Below are 21,148 nucleotides of genomic sequence, written 5' to 3'. Positions count from 1 at the left end.
AGGTGTCCCCAGCACTTTCCTAGGTTTAGAGGAAGCTCTGCCGACACTTCACTCGCACTGAAATCCGAGGGAGAAAAAGTCCTCATCCTGCTGCCACCAGCCATGCAAGCTGCAATGGAACTTCTCTCAGAAAAGTGTGACAAATGTGGCGTGGATAGCCAAAATGTCTACATGTTCGCCAGACCAGCTGCCTGGTCACACTTCAGAGGCTCCGATTGCACACGACTGTTTGCCCGAGAGTGTGGCCCCACACGATGTCTTCCACGAAGCTTTGAAAGCACAATGCCACTCTCTCGAAGGTCCTCAACCTAAACAACACAGAACTGGATCAGTTGGCAGACTTCCATGGGCACGACAGCGTACACCGGCAGTGTTACCGCCTCCCAGAAGGTACCCTCCAACTCACCAAGATCAGCAAACTGTTAATGGTTCTCGAGAGTGGCAGACTGGACGAATTTAAAGAGAGAATTTGGACGAGATGCACATTGATCCAGTAGGTAAGTGGAAAATCTGGTGTCTGATGTATGCTTTTGACATTTACCTCGGTCATTTACATATCTGTTTCTTTTCAGAACCGGTCCAGTTACAGAGCATCATGTCGGATGATGAGCAATCCCCCGTGACAGAGGGACAAGTGGCCCAGCCGTGGCTTCCACAGGTAGGTGTAGCACACAGTTTTGCTAGGCAGAAGAACTTTGCCTTCTCTGTATATTGCAGAGCAATAATGGACCACTCTGCTTTCTTTCAGGTTGCAAAGAAGTGCAGAGGAAATCCTGGGACAGAGAGGAGGTCCGGGCTGTGGAGAAACACCTGATGAGGTTTATACAGACATGCCGGGTGCCCAACAAGTGTGACTGTGTTGCGTGCCTCATGGCTGAACCATCCATACTGAAAGGTTGAAACTGGTCGCTGGTGAAATTCTACATAAAGAACCGTATAACAGCTTTACAGAGGGATCAAACTTGTTGAAATAATGCAAAGTGGTTGAACAGGTCTGTAGCCTCCATGGCCAAGTGTCGGAGTAAGCGGGAATGTGCATGTCCTCAGACAGTCAAAATACATGACACCTCCCCATCTTGCAGTCCTTGTCAGTACTTTATGCAAAGTCAAAGTATAAATCTCATGTGGTAACAAACAGCTCCTACACATACCCCTATGATTGTACTGTCAACAGCGCATTAGGAAAGGGGAAACAAGTATGTGCGACACACACACGTTTTTATGGCATCGTGAGGACCCATGTAAGGAACATGTCGTACAGGGACACCCCTTTCCTAATGCAATTTACACTTTGACTTTGCATAAAGTACTGACACGGACTGCAAGATGGGGAAAGTGTCACGTATTTTGACTATATATACACATTATATATATATATATATATATATATATATATATATATATATATATATATATATATATATATATATATATACACACACACACACACAAACACACATATATCTCAGTCACACTCCTCTCCGTGTATATGTGTATTATATTCAATGTGTGTGTAAAATAGATATATATATTTAAATAATTTGATAGATACATTGCATCTAATATACACAGAGGACGGTGGGTAAGGGGCTGGTGCTGTGCATAGCCCCTGCATGGAAGGACCTGATTTGCCCCCACCCAGCTCCTATCTATTGGGGGCTCTGAGTATAACTAAATCCTCCAGGATTTTTCCTGTTAATCCGCCAATAACTGAATCCCGAGATGAACCCACACGCTGGCTATTTATACTGCAAGGTAATAGTGACCTCATCTAGAACGCAATCCCGAAATAACCTTTTCACCCCGTCCCAGCCACACAGGGGCCCTGGTGCAACTCTAAGTAACAATTTCATCTTACATGTATGAAATCAGCGTGTTCTCCCCAACAACATGTTACGTGAGAGGGCCTCAGACACTCGGCATAAACCGCAATTACAGCGATCAGGCTGAAACTGTCATCATACGTCACTGTAGTATGAAACTAATCATCATCATTCATTACATGATCATCACCTTAACAATGGGAGAGCAATAAGACAAACCAACAAAACTGCATAAAAAATACATTTCCTGATATTGTTCATATGTGTTCACAGACAAGGATAGAGGGTGTATAACCGCAGAACATGCATCCAGCGTGGGAGAGGGTATTACACCCTTTCACTGCTGAGGATTTCTCTCACCCCTCTCATTGGGCTGAGGTCCCACACAAATGATATTGTGTATTTTCAGAAGACTCTGTTTTCCTTGGTTTATTTAGAACATCTAAAGCAGCGATAGGCAACCGGATATACTGCAGGGGCTGCATGGGGGGCCCTCTACCCTTCATAAGGGCCGCACAATACCCTGACCCTCAGTAATAAGGTAAAACAATACATCTGTAACAACGTATCAGCAGCATTATACACAAGTGTTACACACTAGAACAAACATCTGACAATAAAGCAGGGATGAGCAGCCCATCACTCTGTGGTTCCAGGTTTGGTATATCATCATCATCAACACTTATTTATATAGCGCCAGCAAATTCCGTAACGCTTTACAATTGGGAACAAACATTAATAAGACAATACTGGGCAATACATACAGACAGAGAGGTAAGAGAACCCTGCTCGAAAGCTTACAATCTATAGGACATTGGGAGTTAGAAACACAAGGGCATGTGCTACATCATATTGCACAATGGGCCAGCTAGCAAAGGTAAAAGTATTGGATGGGCTGTGTGTTGCAATGTTGGTCAGAGGGTTGTTGTCTTGCGTTAGCTGTGTAGAGGATGGTAATAGGGTAATCTAGGGAAATTAAGATGGTGGTTGAGGAATATCATAAACTTGTCTGAAGAGCTGGGTTTTCAGTGAACGCTTGAAGGTTTGAAGACTAGAGGAAAGTCTTATTGTGCGAGGGAGGGAATTCCACAAAGTGGGTGCAGCCCGGAAAAAATCCTGTAACCGAGAATGGGAGGATGTGATGAGAGTGGAGGAGAGACGTAGATCTGTCGCATTGGGAGATATTTTGAGACAAGTGAGGAGATGTATGTCTGTGCAATTTTGTTGATGGCCTTGTATGTTGGTAGAAGAATTTTATATTGGATTCGTTGATATACAGGCAGCCAATGTAGAGACTGACAGAGTGGCTCAGCAGAGGAATAACGGTTAGTAAGGAAAATCAATCTAGACGCTTCCCCCTTTCCATCCCAGCAATATGAGGAATATAGACACATTTGAAAATAAGGTGAACTTTCATTTACTTTTCGTATAATGTCAACCTTACAATTAGGAGTCCCATGTCTTTATAACCCAAGGCTGTAATGCACAGTAGATTCCAGAAGGTGGCGCAGTAGGCAGAAAAATAAATAATCACATTTTTCATATTGTCTACCAAATAAAGGTTTGGAAGATGTTTGCATAGCAGGGACTGCCCCACCTTGTCAGCTGTATTCTGTAAAGAATGCCACGTTTGTATTTGTATGCCAATAAGGGCATCAGGCTACTGCAGATAGGTGTGTAGGCAAACACACCCCTATATAGGAGTGCAGGGGCAAACACAGGATCTGTAGAGAGGGGTTTCCACACCAAGCCACAAGTGGGCGTGACCAGCATGCATGGGGGCGTGGCTATAATATTAGCCAGTGCTTGGCTGCTCTCCCACTCTCCCTATCCCCATAATATACATGGGCAGAGCTGCATGCACTACTGTTAGGTGCACGCAGCTCTCCCTTTTCAAGCAGAGCCGTGTGAAACGGGAACAGGGTCCAGGCATCTCAATTATACAGTGCCCCAGGCTTGGGGAGGGGGGAGGGAGGGGGGGGTCCAGGCACTAGGACACCCCCCCCCCCCCCCCTTGGATTGCCTATGGAGAGGACACACTAACTAGTTCTCCTATAGTAATGCTCAGCAGGACACCTTAGTAGGCAAACTTACACTTTTAACAAAACATATTGATAAAATTTGTCTAGTGCAGAAAAACAGCTAATCACAATTATGGAATTTATGTAAAATTGATCAAAACATAAAAGTTATTTGAGATGTGGGGTGTAACCGTGGGGTCGGGATATTGAGAGAGACTGAAAAAAGCCTGAAATTTCTGCATTACTGCATCAACGTCAAACACAGATATGGTCAACTAGAGTTATGTCTATAGTCACTGTGAGGAGAGCTGCTAAAGGATTTAAAAAAGGAGAGAGGACTGCTGGACTTCAAAACCCTAAGTCACAACAAATCCTGATAATAGACCCCAAATCTGTATGGGAAACTTTAAATACACGTGTGTACATGTGTGTGTCTTATTTAAGGCTTATATTATATGATATTGTTTCTTCTACTGACGTACAACGAAACATTAACTATAAACTGTAAGAAAAGCCCCTTTCCCTCACTGTAGACACAAGTATTTCTATAAAAACACAAGATTCTACACCGGTCACCAGCCACCGAGCCCCAGCAATGGATTACCCCCAATCTATCGGCAAACAGAAAATAGGGAGATTCATCCCCGCTGTCTCCATGCCGGCCGCTCAGGTTTATAAACTCGCCTTGACTGTGATCATTAGTAATTCAATTTTCTCTTTTTATTGCGCCTTCCTTATCTGCTCGGCAGCGGAGAGCCTGACCTCTCCTCACACGGGTAAATGTTTAAAATCTTCTCCATGATTAATTTTGCCAGTTAAAGTGGAGCTTTTAAAAAAGGAGCAAGAAATAGGACGGCTGATAGCCCCCACAATGAATAAAGTTTAATGTTGATTGTGATGGAATTTCTAATGGCGAGGAAATTGATTGAAGGCAGCAATTACACTGCAATAGTAACTCAAGGGAATGGATCTTCCCTTGGCCTCAGTGTTTTGGTTATTTAAAACAATCCAATTTGCAAGGATAATTATATATTAGTGTTTTATCTGCGGCGAGGAATGAACACAGGGTGTGTTTTTTCGGCTATTTTTTCCTCTTTGATACGGGGGCCTGGCATTAGTGGGTTATTGCTGCAAATTACTTGATATCTGCTTTCTTTCACATAAAGAGGAAATTAGGCAATCAATTACTGCGGAGAGGTGGACAGTGAGGTGGGGAGCGAGACTGGGACAAGGCTGCCCTCTGCTGGGGGCAACGGGTAAAACAAGGACTTGGAGAATACATTTGGATGTGGGCTCTTACTAGTTGTATAATGAGCTCTGTTCGAGATCTGTAAAAGTTCATGCAACTGGATCACTTATAAATAACATGGTATAATTATTTTAAAGGAAATAGCACAGGGCGCTTATTTATATAAATGCAAATGTACTTACTTTTTTTATTGTTTGTATTTTGGTAAAGAAAATATATTTATTTCTGAGACCAGAGGATGAAATTCGTTTTGTTTTAACTTTGCTAGAGGAAATGCATTATTTATGGAGGTATATATCTGATACAATAAGCCTTTGTTGGGGAAGTATTTTGTGTATCTTGGTGTAGGGAAATTACTTGTTTGGGGTTGTGTAACTTTTCTTTTGAAATTCTTAAAGTGAAGGAAATGTGTATTCTGCAACTGTCTGAAGAAAGGACCCATGTTAATTAGACCTTTTGATGTGTAAATTTCCAAGCACCTAAAGGCTGGAAGGTTTAATTAGACTTTCTGGTCGAGTTCCTCTGTCCAAAACAAGATGCAGGAAATCACAGCAAGTTTTAGGATATCACAGAGAAGTGTAAATATTGTTAGCTTTGCATTGCATGTAAATCCATGTTTGGGTAAACATATTGCATCCTGATACTAAAAATAACTCAGACCTCAGGGGGCTGACTTACCCTGAGAGGCTGTGTCCAAAACTGTAAAGAGTGTGTGTGTGTGTGTGTGTGTGTGTGTGTGTGTGTGTGTGTGTGTGTGTGTGTGTGTGTGTGTATATATGTATATGTATATATATATATATATATATATATATATATATATATATATATATATATATATATATATATATATATATATATATATATATATATATATATATATATAAAAAAAAAAAACAAACACTGTTTTGTATTGGAAATTGTTCCTTTTGTTTCATCTGACCTACTCACTGGTACCTTTAACCAGTGTGAGCAAATAAACATTGCTTCAAAGACCTGCTTGGAAACTTCTCTATCATTGTGACCTACAGATTAGACCAAACTGTATATGCGTTCTCGGCTGTCCTGAGGTTTGGATGCAGCTTTCCGCTCTGCCCGCTACCCAGCAGCTCTGGCCAGAGTAATAGGCCAGGGGGGATCCATCCACAGCATCCCTGATCCATAGGAAGAAGTCAGGGGTACCGGCCCGGTACACCAGTAACGGGGTACACTAGCAGCGTCAGAAGAAGAAAGCCGGTACTGGATGTCGGTAAGGAGTCTAGCTAATGGCGGCAGCATTTGTAAGCCCCTCCTACTGCGGTTATAGGCATTTGGGATAACGAAAGGGAACGGTGGCAAAGTAAGCCCAGCCGGTTCCCAGCAAGTTACAGAGTGGCATAGGCGGTCCATCCTGTCACAGTTCATAAAACCAGACTGGAAATGACCAGCTTTTAGCATAATTCATGTAATAGCTCACAAGTAAACTAACTGGATATAACACTACACACAGAAAGATAACTTACCATCAGTGTCTCAGGAGCTGGCAGAAAACCAGACATCGGGCACTGCTAACGCGGGAACTAAATACAGATCTCAGATATAAATCATAATCATTTCCAGGACAGGCTTGTTCATCGGATATGGCTCAGTGGTCGAAACTCTAAACCATTATTTGTGTCCCCTAGACATCCCCGACAGCCTGCATGGATTGTACCCGTGAGCACAGCCTTCTACATGTACATACTACTTGTCATATGTGCGTGTCAGAAAGCGCTGTGACTATAACGCTGCATGCGTGACCCGGGCTGCAGACCTTCTAGGGGTAAGATCCGTATTATGACTGTTACCCCAAGTAAGATATTGTCAGCAGTATAGATACGCCGAGGACATTCCACAGGTCTCACTACATTAATGAATGGAAATTTATTTAGAAGAAAAGGTAAATTGGGCTCCACACAGAGGAATCGTAGATTTCATCCTGCCAACCGGATTTGTACCACTACGGATGGGGCCACACACTGTACAATGGTAGGCCAGCTACAGTCATTAGTGGGTAAACTGACCAAATCAGTGCTTCTGTGGCCGCATAAAGCCGAGAACACTCTACAGAAAAATTTCTCCCGATGCGACATCATTAACGATTTTACCAACGACTGAGAATCCCAATCAGCAGCCGATTCCTGTGTACACACTATACACGTTTTATAAGATTTACCCTCAGATCTGTGCTCTTCATCTGTCATAACCATCTGCTGAAAAGATTGTGACTCTGTAAACTGTATGGAGATCTATGGACACTGCCGGTCGCGAGTGTGTACACACTGCAGAAATGAAACAACATTGTTCCATCCTTTACAGTGATTTTAAATACATTTTAAAAAAAATCAAACGATACAATGTGCTTTGGTAGGATAGAAGATGATCGTGGGAACGCGCACTCTAATGCAATATCGGACCCAATGGTCATTTCTCTTGTGATTGGCTCGATCATCAGGTGAAAAACCTGTAGTGTACCCAGCTTTATCTTTACTCATCAGCCAACAACTTCATCCAACTAGGAGCGAAGGCCTGTGGTGGGCTCCTCACATTGCCCAGGTGAGGGCAGTACAGGTACTAGTCAGGGACAGCCTCAGACAAGAATATAAAATAACTTGAAGATTCTGGATATCACAAAGTGTTAATATAGTATCTCATCTTAAAGATCACTGAACCAATATCACTGTAATCAACAGTAACGTTTCAGGCACTTGTCAGAACTGAAGATACTGGTGTTAAGACGTATTGCATGTGGGCAGCACGTGTCCTATCCACATCTCACCACGTCCAGTGTGTTACACTCACTCATCTAATGACATCACATCGCTATCACTCAGCAGTCAGACGTACAGAGGGGATCTGGGTGCAAGGAACACAGATTATAACAGTGACACACTTTAGGGGCCCTCCAACCAGGGCCACACACTCAGTCATAAGTGAAGACAATATACTTAATGAAAGAAACATATCAGCAGCATTTTACACAAGGGTTACAAGCTAGAGCAAACATCTGACAATAAAGCAGGAAGGACCTGGGGGCCCCTGGGGAAGGCTCGAGGGGCCGCCTAATGCCTATCACTGACGTACAGCTGGAAACACAGAACACCATGGATCGGTCACTTCTACCAAATATATCTCTGGCTGAACAGTTCAGATCACAGAACAAAAGGGCAGAAAGGCTCCTGGGAAACTGTATAAATGGTTTAGGTCAGTGTTGGCTAACCTGTGACACTCCAGGTGTTTGTGAAACTACAAGTCCCAGCATGCTTTGCCAATATATAGCAGCTTATTGCTGGACGGGTATGCTGGGATTTGTAGTTTCACAACACCTGGAGTGTCACAGGTTAGCCAGCACTGGTTTAGGCAGATAAAGACTTACACCAGAGGGAGGAGACCGCACCGGCAGACCCCGGAGCACCATGAGGATATAATGACACACTGAACGGTGATCTCTGCCTACCTTCTCTGGCACCAGGTGACAGCTGCTTGCCGGGAGGGAGTCTCCGCAGTCGGTGTTTGGAGATGTGCACCAGCCCCCGGGGTGAGCTCCGTTTCACTGTAGATGGAGACTTTACTCTGGGAGAATGTCTCCTCCGGAGGCAGTAATGGCTCTTCATAGTCAGAGGAGCTAAGGGAGAGGACTTCTCCACGGGGGACCTGGGAACCAATGGAGACAGCAGGACATTAGTATCACAAACAAACATTGGCCAACACTGGTATTAATCTGCTCGGAAGAGGCAGCAGAGGGGTACATTATATTACTAGGTAAACATTAAAACCAGAGATTCCTTGTGCATGAGGCTCTAGTACAGAGACATCGCTCTGCTTTCCTGAAACATCTGCCAAGAGTCAACAGAACAGACGTGGGAAGAGATTTCAGCCAGTAGTTTAGCAGAACGGCAGCATATCAGAGGAGATCTTATGTGATCCACTCACACAGTTACTGAACGCTCTTTGATGGACCAAGGGCATCACTCACACCACAGGCTACTCAGCTTGCTACCTGTGGCATATTCTTCATTAGACCCATCCCTACTCCCACATATTGTACCTTGTAAATTCAGGTAGGAAGTTTGGCAGCTGAATATATATATATATATATATATTATCTGTATATCTATATCTATATCTTGCATTACCTATGGAAGATCATTTCTTACTGGAGATGGCAGGACAGTGTCCCATATATCAAATCAGCTGCAAATATTGTAATGACTGTCCTCCTCTCTCATACAAGAGATGGGGGAGGGGGAAGGCTCCCTGCATAGAGACCACTAAGCTACTAGTAACAAATCCAGATATAAAACTCCCCACATTATATATATTAACTTTTCTGTATAGGTCACCGAAGTATTTTGGCCACATAACAAATGTCACCAATAGACCTGGTGCAGCACTATCAGCTCTTAGAGTGTTTAGCTACATTTGGCTGTTTTACTTAGGAGAACTGTAACCCCAACAATTGTCCCTATAAAACAATGCAAAGAGACAATATAAATAGAGGGTTAAAGCCCCTTTAGGTTTAGCCAACCTTTACCAAGGCCCATTCAGCAGCCGTCACCTCCCTGACATGCAGAAGTCATACCTTGAGAGGCTTCTTCTCCTGACGATCTTTGTCCGACTCTTTATTTTGTAGCTGGAATGTGCAGAGTCCCTGAATGGGGGTGTTACGAGGTTCCCTGCTGAGTGGGAAGCCTTGGCATGGGGTGTGTGCGGACTCAGCCTCTGAGCCATCCTGTTTATGGGAGACTGGCTCGGAGTGAGCGGTGCCGCAGAGGAGGAAGTCACAGACTCGGCTCTCCACTTGTAGCGGCTTTTGGGTGCTAAACACTTCTGCTGTGCGCTGCTCTTCCTCCCTTTCACTGCTGCTCCGAAAATGGGAGATTTCACTTTCTCCGAATCTCCACTTAGTGATTTCTTGGCACTTGGGCTGACTTTCTTCCCGGGCAGGTTAGTTTTAGGACTAGCCACCCAGGTATATTTAGTCTTTTGACTTTTGAGACCTTTAGCAATTGTTACAGTCCTTAAAGGGTTTTTGGGTGAATTTAAAGTCGAGTCGGGTACAAAATGTTGCCTCTTTGAAGTGTCAGCACTGAGATTTAGAGGGGAACAGTTCACATCTGTATGGGGCAGGGAAACAAGGGGCCTCTTTGACGACAATTGTGTAACTGAAGATCCCTGAGATGGAAGAGATTTATTTGAGGACGTCCATGTCATTTTCTGCTCTGTGGAACTCCTGAGACCCCCCTCAGCAGCCTCCTGCTTAGACATTATGGGTCTCACCCCCTGCTGTGCAGATGTGGATGGCACTGCAGTCAATGCTTTTATCTGTGTCCGACTGTCCTTATACACTACAGTTTGGAATTTTCCTTTAGAAACAGTTTCATCTCTGTTGACGAGTGACCAATTTCCAAATACTTCTGGTTTCCCCATATTTTCTAGCTTTGCGGCATTAGCTGCCGGCTGAATTTTCTGTGCAAGCTCCTTATTAGGACCCTTTGCAGAAATATCTGCGGTTGTTAAACTGACGCGTTCCGCTGCACTCTGAGTCCTATTCACCAGTGAATACTTTTTTCTCCAACTGTTGCCCTGACTTGGTTGTTGTTGCTGATACCCTCTGGACGACGTTCCATCAAAGAGTCCCTCACGTGCGGTCTCCTTAGGCTGTGTTGGGTTCCTCCATTTTGTTGGTGGCATTGGTGCATTGCCGTGGATTTTTTTGTGACTATTAATAAGATCTGTGGAGAAAGCATCAAAATAAACGAATGTAATAGAATTCCTTACATTATATTCACGGTAACACATGTGGAGGATAAGATGAGCTGTTACATCTCTGATTAGGTTTCAGAACGAATATAGAATGGTGGCATACATTCATGCAGCATGGTGGCTCAGTGGTTAGCACTTCTGCCTTACAGCACTGGGGTTGTCATGAGTTCAATTCCCGAGCATGGCCTTATCTGTGTGGAGTTTGTATGTTATCCCTGTGTCTTTGTGGGTTTCCTCCGGGTGCTCCGGTTTTCTCCCAAACTCCAAAAACATACTGGTAGGTTAATTGGCTGCTAACAAATTGATCCTAGTCTGTGCGTGTCTGTGTGTATGTTAGGGAATTTAGACTGTAAGCCCCAATGGGGCAGGGACTGATGTGAAGGAGTTCTCTGTACAGCGCTGCGGAATTAGTGGTGCTATATAAATAAATGGCGATGATGATGATCCTGTGCTCTTGTCTATGCTTATATATTAAAAAAGGGACCAATTGGCTCAACAGGTCTCCGACACTCATCAATCTTCAAACACTGCACAGTAAGGGGGCATCAAGGATTATATATATATATATATATATACATACACACACAAGTTAACCCGTGCATGATACTCATGCATTTTAGTCAAATCAAGCTACTTAAGGTGTTAAAAAGGTTCTTGTCATGCATTTGGGCCTAGCCCAGGCCTCCTCAGGGGAAGAGCGTTACTTCCCGACGCAAGAGCCCTTTTTTAACGTGGTTTTGTCCACATGTCACCACCTCTTCATTTTTCTCCATCACCTCATCCTTCATCTTCATCGCCACATCCTTCATCAAGCTACTTAAGGTGTTACAAACTCCCCACTGTCACCCCCGGCAACCACCAACCACTCCCAACTGTCACTTCTCCTTCAAGAAATATATAGGTCAGTGTATAACTCTGCCCAGCAGGTGGCACTGCAGCTTGGGTTTTGTTTTTTTTTCACACACGCCACTAGGCATTTATATAGTAGATATATATCCTCCACGCTGTGTGGAAATAATTAAAATTTGTCAACTTCAAGATAACAGAATCTTCTGTTCAATTTAAGTAGTGACAAATTCCCATTCAAACTGTCAAGTTAGTCACAGCCTGTGACCCCCCCCCCCTCTCTCTCTCTGCCCCACTCTCACCCTGTAACCCCCCCTCTCTCTCTCACCCTGTGACCCCCCTCTCTCTCTCTGCCCCCCTCTCTCTCTCTCACCATGTGACCCCCCTCTCTCACAGCCTGTGACCCCCCCTCTCTCTCTCTGCCCCACTCTCACCCTGTAACCCCCCTCTCTCTCTCTCACCCTGTGACCCCCCTCTCTCTCTGCCCCCCTCTCTCTCTCACCATGTGACCCCCCTCTCTCACAGCTTGTGACCCCCCTCTCTCTCTCTGCCCCACTCTCACCCTGCGACCCCCCTCTCTCTCTCTCACAGCTTGTGACCCCCCTCTCTCTCTCTCTGCCCCACTCTCACCCTGCGACCCCCCTCTCTCTCTCACCCTGTGACCCCCCCTCTCTCACAGCCTGTGACCCCCCCTCTCTCACAGCCTGTGACCCCCCCCCCCTCTCTCACAGCCTGTGACCCCCCTCTCTCTCTCTCTCTCTGCCCCACTCTCACCCTGTGACCCACTCTCACCCTGTGACCCACTCTCTCACTACCTATGACACTCACATTCTGTCACTCACAGCTTGTAGCCCCCTCTCACTCACCCTGCAGCTGGTGGATCTGTCTCCTCAGAGACTCCTTCTCATCGTCCATGTTGTAACCGGTGATCGTTAGATCCCTTCACCAATAGGACCTTCTGACGTCACCAGGTCATGTGCCCGCGATAGTCACGTGGTACACAGGAGGCGGGCGCCGCTGTCAATGTCCCCGTGTAGCTGCTGATAGTAATGGTGACGTCACCAGATCATGTGCCCGATGTAGTCACGTGGGGAGGCTGCTGCTGCCAGTGATGGGGAATCAGTGTAATATAATCACATAGAGGATCAGGTGGAGGATCACATAGAGGATCAGGTGGAGGATCACATAGAGGATCAGGTGGAGGATCACATAGAGGATCACATAGAGGATCAGGTGGAGGATCACATAGAGGATCAGGTGGAGGATCACATAGAGGATCACATAGAGGATCAGGTGGAGGATCACATAGAGGATCAGGTGGAGGATCAGGTGGAGGATCACATAGAGGATCAGGTGGAGGATCACATAGAGGATCAGGTGGAGGATCACATAGAGGATCACATAGAGGATCAGATGGAGGATCACATAGAGGATCAGGTGGAGGATCACAGAGGATCAGGTGGAGGATCACATAGAGGATCAGGTGGAGGATCACATAGAGGATCAGGATGGTTCTATGTCAGGTTATTCAGGTGATTTTCAGACATTAATCCCAGAAAAGAGTCTTAAAATCAGGACACATTGAGGAGCATCAGCTGGTTACATGACAGTAATGTGATTATTACTGTATCATTGTGACTGAGTGTTCCCCATGTTACACAGTGTGTCCTATGTGCTAAGTGCTGACACTGATGATATATACTCAGTAATGGGCAGTGATGGATCCTAATTGCACTTTGACTCACATAGTGGATTCCACAATGGCCCTGTCCCAACAATGGGGGGGGGGGACAAATTACTTAACAGTCCTGGATCGCAGAACTTTCAAAGCAACACAGGTCAGGGGGGGGAAGAAATGAGACAACTACCCAGTGCCTTCAGAGAGCTCTGAGGGGTCATATGTGGGTTCCGCTTATTTTTCATGCTGACCTAATAGTTTACAGAGTTCTTGTGTAATTCTCTGTGGTAACTGAACTTTTATATTTCTTTACTTGACAGGTAAAGACCAAAAGCAAAAACATATGTATTGTGGAAAGATAACAGCTATGAGGTAAATTCACATTCTAAAAATGTATGAATGTAAAGGGTATTAAAGTCAATATATGCATTGCTGGTAATGATCGGTAACATTAGATATCCACAGAAAGGTCTCCTATGCTTTGGATGAATGTAAATTACTTTGGCAACAACCCTGGTGGTTTGTAACAGGAAAACTTATTGGAACAAAGAAGTAATAAAATCTTGTCCTGTTGGCACTTAATGGGTGAAGCAATATCCTCCATTGCATTTCATTCCCTTCAAGGGGATGCAGACAGACATTGGAGGTTTGCCATCCACAGCCCTAATGGGCTTTCTGTGGTGACATGTTTAAGAGCCTGCAAACATAGATGTGACCTTTCCATGAAAACTCTTGACCATTATGGTCAAAAATAATGAGGTTCCTTTTATTCATTAAAAGGATAACACAGCACTTATTAGAGTTTGGGGATAGACTCTATGGTTTATTTTACAAATGTAACCGCTATCTGTAAGCATTTACTGTATAAACGCTCTAGTAAAGTATACATACCACTAACGTCCCTGCAGCTCCTGCCATCTATAAGAGGGCGGCCGCTATGAGTCCTACTTTGGCTGGTCCCTCCGCTACGTCATCTTGTCAACATAATACAGTCAAGAAAGTAATTTGTGCCATTCAGTTGAACCCTGATGACATCAAGTTAGTGTCAAAGGGGAGAGAGACCATCATAGACAAAGTACTTACTACATCTGAGAATGTCAGGAGAGGAATGTGCTATATACACTTACAGAGGGACTATGTAGCCATTATGGACAAGGAAAGTTAACAGCAACGCTTAAGGGTATGAGAACAACATAAGTAACATAACTATAAAGATAAAATAGAGACTGCAAACTACAGCGAGGGCCAGAGATGCCAACTTTTTTTGGGGGGAGGTAGAATAGTAGCAGGGATAGGTATAAAGAATGGTTAGGGGGATCAGTATCATATCTTAGTAAAACATTAAGCTGTGCTTCTGGGTATTCTGCAGCCACTGCAAAAACGTTATTTACATCAATAAATCCAACAGGCCTTATTTTGAGAATTCATGGCTAGGACACAAGCGGGATGTTAATGCCGCAGGTTTCCTGCTAGTAAACGGTCGTGTTCCACAAGTGCCGCTTTTCCTGGCGCATACAATCATTTTGCTACCAAAGCACTAAATACAGCACGCTGAAAGTGCTTGTGTGTGATTGGACGAGCATTCTCCAAAATAATGGGCACCCGTCTCGCTCCTCTTCAGTCCATGTTCCTTGCTTCAGTGAGACTAATCTTCCTCTCTCAACAGTCTACATCTACCTCCCCTCTCTGTCAAGCACTACACTGGCTCCCCTCCGACTCTGTTACAGAATCCTCTTCAAACTCCTCTCTCTCACCTACAAAGTTGTGTCCAACTCTACAGCTCCTTATGCCTCCAACCTCATCTCCATTCATACTCCCTCTCGCCCTCTATGGTCAGCCAATGGCCGCCGCCTCTCCCATCTGGTTTACCACGTCTCACTCCTGCATTCAAGATATCTTCTGTGCTGACCCCCTTTTCTGGAACGATCTTCCTCGTTCTATAGGCTATCTCCTAGTCTTCAAATGTTCCCTTTAAACCCACATGTTCAGGAAAGCCACCCTTCCTCTGTCTAACCTATCCCCTGCCCTCCACAACCTGCCTCTTCATGATCCTCCTTCATTAATCATAGTACACCACCCCCTCATTCTTCCTCAGCTCCTCATTCTACACATTCTTGTTCATCTCTCCCTTCAAATTTCTAGTCCCTTCACCTGGACTCCCCACTTGTTAGTCTACTTCCCTGTAGATTGTAAGCTCCCGCAAGCAGGGCCCTCATCCTCGTGTCCTCCTTCTTCTGCTACCTTTACCTTCAGCACTCCAATCTCACTAGGCCCCTGCCCTTGGTCTCATCTTCTCCCTTGCCTTGGTCTCATCTTCTCCCTTGCCTTGGTCTCATCTTCTCCCTTGCCTTGGTCTCATCTTCTCCCTTGCCTTGGTCTCATCTTCTCCCTTGCCTTCGCATCTTACAGACTCTGATCCTGTTAGTTTCTTCAGTTCACTCCCCACCTCTCCTCCTTCCCCTTTCTAGTTTCTAAGTGCTCTGTACTTCCCTTATACCTCTCTGCCCGGGGCACCTGCTCTCAGCTTTGTGTTCTGTTTCGTCCTATGCTCTCTACGGCGCTGCGGACCCTTTGTGGCGCCATACTAATAACAGATAATAATAATATTTGAAGTGCTTGTTACATTTGTAACACCTATGTGCCAAGGTCATTACAGCTCAGGAACATGTGGAATAATTACTGGTCCAATCAAATGCATTAGTTTATCTTTGCGTAAAAAAGAAAAGAGAGGGCTCAAAATATGGTATGATGGTACCTGAGGGAGGGTGGATGTAATCTGGTTTACAGCACCGTTACTTCCAACATCGTTAATTTAGGAGACCATCAGAGAATACACCATTCAGGAAGAGGAGATAACTTGATCCCTCCAACATAAAGCCAGCCTGGTCATATATTTTTGGGTTTAAATATCATTGTAATTTTTGTATTTTTTTGTCTTACTGATTCTCAGTAACAAAGTGTGACAAATGAAGAAGTATATAAATCCATGTAAGCTCTTACAAAGCTGTGATCTTGGAGCCATTCAGCCTCCAGCTCTCAGTTACAGTGATCGTTAAGTTGTTGGCACCCAGCACTTGTTGATGAACGGTCTGGACTGATAAAGTACATGGTAGGACTATGAACTGCTGACCCTGACGTACACATAAACCTGTATTTCTGTTTCTCACAGGGATGGCCTATGGTCTGTGTAATGTCCAGATTACCAAGAGTCCAAAGAATAAACAGTTTTCAGTGCATCAATCAAAGCCACCTCCTTTCTGTGGCAATGTAAACTTGCACGGACTCCGTAGAAGTGGTCTTGTCTATTATACACCAACGCGTTTCGACCTATGTATTCCCAGTCTTTGTCAAGGCTTATATAAGGCTTATTCCTGTTATATTATACATTCACTACAAAAGTATTTAGTGCTCTCCAATCCTTTTCCACTTGTTAGATCTAAGCTTACAATCTTACTACATCCCAACTCTGCTAACGCCAACCTTCTGTCACGACTAGTATAGCGTACCTGCTATCGTTGGCACTACTCGGAAGAAGGCGCGGAGTCTAACGTGCCCCTGGTGTTCACCAGGGACCCCCGCAAGGAGGTATGGGCTTAGCGGCAGGAAACACGCAGGTCGCGGTCCTTCCACGAGTCAGATAGCGAGGCACGGGAGAATTGTCAGACAGGCAGGTTCGGCAACGGTGCGGGCAATGTAGGTACACAAGGAGAATCCGAGCGGGGTGTGAATAAAGCCGGGTCAATAACGTTCTGACAGCGAGGTACAAACGGGAGATCCAAAAGGGGTAGTCAAGGCAATCCGGGTCACAATGGTCACAGGCAAACGGCAATAAACTGGAGGAAGGCAAGGGTCAGGAAACAGATAAACTGAGGAACACTGGAACGCTGGAGGACAGGAAAGGACCTGAAACTCTGGCACAGGAGGTGAGGTCAGAGGGCCTTAAATAGTGCTGCTAGCCAATGCCCTCCGCGCTGGTAGTGCTGTCATAGCAGTAGCGCCGTAGCGCTAGTCATACTGTAGCGCCGTAGCGCTTTCTTCAAGCAGCGTCCCGTTGCCTAGCAACGGGGACGCTTCTGGTTCTGAGCTGGCCGGCCGGGCGGAAGGGGAAGTGATGCGTCTGGTTGCTAGGCAACCAGACGTTCTGTGAGGACAAGCGGGCGGCCGCCGAGCGGCGCCTGACACCTTCCTTCCCTTCCTAGGTTACCACAGATCTCAGACTACAACCCCTCTGGTCAGCTGCACACGACTCCTGGATCTCTTCACCTGAATGTCCACCAAGTATTCTCTCTCTAACTCCAATACCCTGCTGAAAGCTCCACTGGATAAGGAAGCGTTCACATAGTGCTTGTGACTACTGGATGGACAAACCTCTGACTTAAAACAAACAATAAAGAATATATAGTGGTATAACCAGCGCAAACCACAGTCCTTCAGCGGCCCCTTATGATCACACTCTGATCCACGTGAGAGTGAAAATACTATATGACACAACTAAATATGGTTATAGGAACGGCGCTAATGACTGATAGATGGCAAAAAAATATATGCATCAAACCAAACGTTCATGAATAAATAATGTACTTATCTCAGAAGGTGCCCGTGGTGTATGATTCCTTTCTCACAATAAATGTAGGAATCTTGAGTAGTCTTATTCTCTTTGATACCCTCAATTTTGTTCCCCTCACCTGATTCAGACGGTATCCGTATATGTACAGGGGACAAAAAGGTCACTAATAGAGCATTATCTCTTGATTAAAACAAATTTGGATCTTTGTCAAGGCCTTGACAAAGATCGGAGCATTGAAACGCGTTGGCCTGATACACACCTGATTGAGATTTCTCCTTCCCTGATGTTCAGCAGTGGAGGTGCTGGCTATCTATTACACTCTAAATGCTGCATACCATCTACTTTAGGGTAATAGGACATCCACATCAGGATGTGTAAATGAAGATGTTATAGATATGTGGAAATCTTTTAGTGTAAAAAAAGATAAAGGGACTATTGGTGACCTTTTTCCACCTGTACTTATACAGATATCGGCTGAGTTAGTTGAGGGGAATGGAATCAAGGGTATCGAAGAGGATAAAAGACACCTCATTGAGCGCTTCATATTGAGAAGGCTTTCTGTAAGTGTACACTCACAGGGGGATACATGTGACAAAATGACACTGGCATACAAGATAAGGGTGGGGGCTTGTGGTTTTGGGGACTTCACCGGGCCACAGGGCCGGCACTTTCTGCATACCTCTTCCACCAGAAGAATTGTCTCTGGAGCCAGTGGTACATCTTACTTGCACCCAGATGTGCTCCTTGCATGTGGGCATCCACAGCCAGCTTAAAATAAAACAAACGCCTGTTGAGGTGTGTTATACCTCGACAGGCGCTGGAAATTATAAATCATAAATCCAAACAATACGGTTCCAGAAAATTTCCAATGATTTTTCTTGGCTGTTGTATCCAGAACCTCTTGCAAACATATAAAAGAAAAAAACAAAACACATATATAGTGTAGTATGTATAAACAATGTGGGCATATGTTGTGAACATAGAGAACTTAGTTATTCATAAGGGTTATCCCATCACATAATTGTGGGGAATAAGGCCTAAATCATAATTGCAGTGTAAATATGGCATATTAATTGAATCCATTGATAAGTTGAGCTACTGAATTGTAAAATGTGAAGTCAGTTGTATGTGTATTTAATGGCTCTGCACATCCCAGTGTTAGAAGATAGCAGTGTCACCTGTGGCAGCTTCAAAGGCCCCTGCAGTGAGCTATATCCCGACATAAGTTAGTTTTTGGACACCGGAATAGACTTTTAGGAACCACTCAGCAGGGTGTCTGGCTCAAAGAGCCCATGTGCTGACTTGGCTATAATTTTATATAGACAAAAGAAGTCAGTTTTAAAATATACCACTTAAAATCAATAAAAGTAGTGATCAACCACATAGTCCTCAATAGCATGATAAAGGGCAGCTCATAAGTCAAATTAAGAATTCTGCCCCACAGAGAAGTTAAGGAAATGAGTGTAAGCTCTACTAAGACACTGTATCTAGGCCTATTTGGTATCAAAAGTTGGACTTCTTCATAGGGGATATATTAATAATAAAATTGGGTCTGTGTGACGCTCCACTGAAAAGTTAGGTCACATAGTAGAATTGGATAGTAAATCAGGCAACATGCAAATGGTGATTGGAAAAAGTGTCACAGACCCCCAACCCCCAGGAGGTGGGGACAGGTATGGAAGTGTCTTTAAAAAGCTGAGACCAGTTTCAATAAATTGTCAGTATTTTGGAAAAATCAATCCACATTGATAAGCTGTCCCATCTTCCTAGCCAATTTCCCATGGCACAAATTATACAACTCATGTAAGCGATACTCTGAATGTAACCTCTTTTATTTTAAATTGCTTTGCTTGTGTATGTTATGTCAATTGTTTATTAATTATTATCTTTATCTGAATGCCCTGTACTTTTGTATATTAAATCTATAAATTTAGTAAGTTGCATCCTTTATACTCTAACAAATCCATTAGCCTGTTAAGAAGAATATAGCTCGATCAAGTTAACCCTTTGAATGCTGGTGTGTGATTTATTGAATCATTTGATTAACAAGCTTAGTGTGTGCTTGCATTTACATTTGTGTAGCAGTCTGGAAGTGTGAAGAGTTAACCCTTTATTTGCTGGTGTGGGCCTTGCTAACCTGTGGGTAGCCAGAAGCCTGGTGTGCCAGTGTGGGACAGTATATTGGAGTCCTTTTGCCCGTATTCAATAGGTGGTGGCAAACCTGAAGTATGTGGGGGTGTGAGAGCGATTCAGTAGGTCTATAACATGTGTGATAGGTAGAGACTGCGGGCGGGAATCGTCTGTAACCTCTTACAGCAAACACCCAAAGTCACAGAAGCTGGGAACGTGTTGGTGACAGCATATAAAAACATATATATATATATATATATATATATATATACACACACATATAGACAGATATATTTTAAAATGAATCATTCACGTGGATATATCACGAAAAACACATTTACAGTGTAATTTGTACAAACACTGTGCATATCAAAAATATTTTTTGTTGTTTATTTTAAACCATGCAAGTTGATATACCACCACCAATAAATAAATACAAAAAAAAACAATCAACCACCTAATTTGTGGGGTGAATCACACACCACCCATCTGGATATTGATCTTCTTCCTGATTTCCCCGTTTGTAAACGTGTTTCAGCACTTGGCCAGTGTGATAGGCCAGGGGGGTCCATCCACAGCAACCCTGATCTGAAGGCAAGAGGTCAGGGGTACCAGCTAAGGTGTACCAGCAAGGGGGTACAGTGGCAGCGACAGTTACCCAGAAGGACACAGTTCTGGAAGCTGCAAAGGAATCCAGTGGTGGCAGCAGCTTAAGCCCCTCACGGTGAGAGGGCACATTTGGGATAAAGAAAAGGGACAGTTTCAAGTCAAGCCCAACCGGTCCCCAGCGAGTCCAGTGGTGGCAGCAGCATCAGACCCTCGTACTGCAAGACTTGCCTTTAAACACATTGCTGTTTTAAATTTGCCCATCAAAGTCGCCAAATATCTGCCATTTGCTATTAATTCCAAAAAAGAAAATGCAAGTTATCGAAACAAATATAAATTTGCTTTCATAACTCATATTAGCTGTCAACATAAAAAGGCAGAAAAAAATATAGGTAGATATTGGAGCCTTCTTTGTAAGGTTCCAAAATACGATCAGATATTACAAAA

General features: G+C 44.2%; 1 protein-coding gene and 1 long non-coding RNA gene across 2 annotated transcripts in view; one reads left to right on the top strand and one right to left on the bottom strand.

Moving 5' to 3' along the window:
* The window catches only part of ZC3H3 (zinc finger CCCH-type containing 3), a 121,448-nt gene extending 108,713 nt beyond the window's left edge, over positions 1-12,735 (bottom strand). Inside the window, 3 exon segments of the mRNA XM_075211614.1 lie at positions 8,566-8,762; positions 9,691-10,843; positions 12,587-12,735. Of these exon segments, the coding sequence (XP_075067715.1) occupies positions 8,566-8,762; positions 9,691-10,843; positions 12,587-12,635 (1,399 nt within the window). The 5' untranslated portion in view covers positions 12,636-12,735.
* A 12-nt stretch (positions 12,736-12,747) lies between these two features.
* Positions 12,748-13,154, top strand: LOC142158037 (uncharacterized). Its single transcript, XR_012692712.1, has 2 exons — positions 12,748-13,049; positions 13,098-13,154. It is a non-coding gene; the product is annotated as an uncharacterized LOC142158037 (long non-coding RNA).
* The last annotated feature ends 7,994 nt before the right edge of the window (positions 13,155-21,148 follow it).

This window comes from Mixophyes fleayi, chromosome 5, assembly GCF_038048845.1.
Source record: "Mixophyes fleayi isolate aMixFle1 chromosome 5, aMixFle1.hap1, whole genome shotgun sequence".
Taxonomy (NCBI): Eukaryota; Metazoa; Chordata; class Amphibia; order Anura; family Limnodynastidae; genus Mixophyes; species Mixophyes fleayi.
Note: the sequence above shows the minus strand (reverse complement) of the source record. Positions and strands in the feature narration are given on the sequence as shown.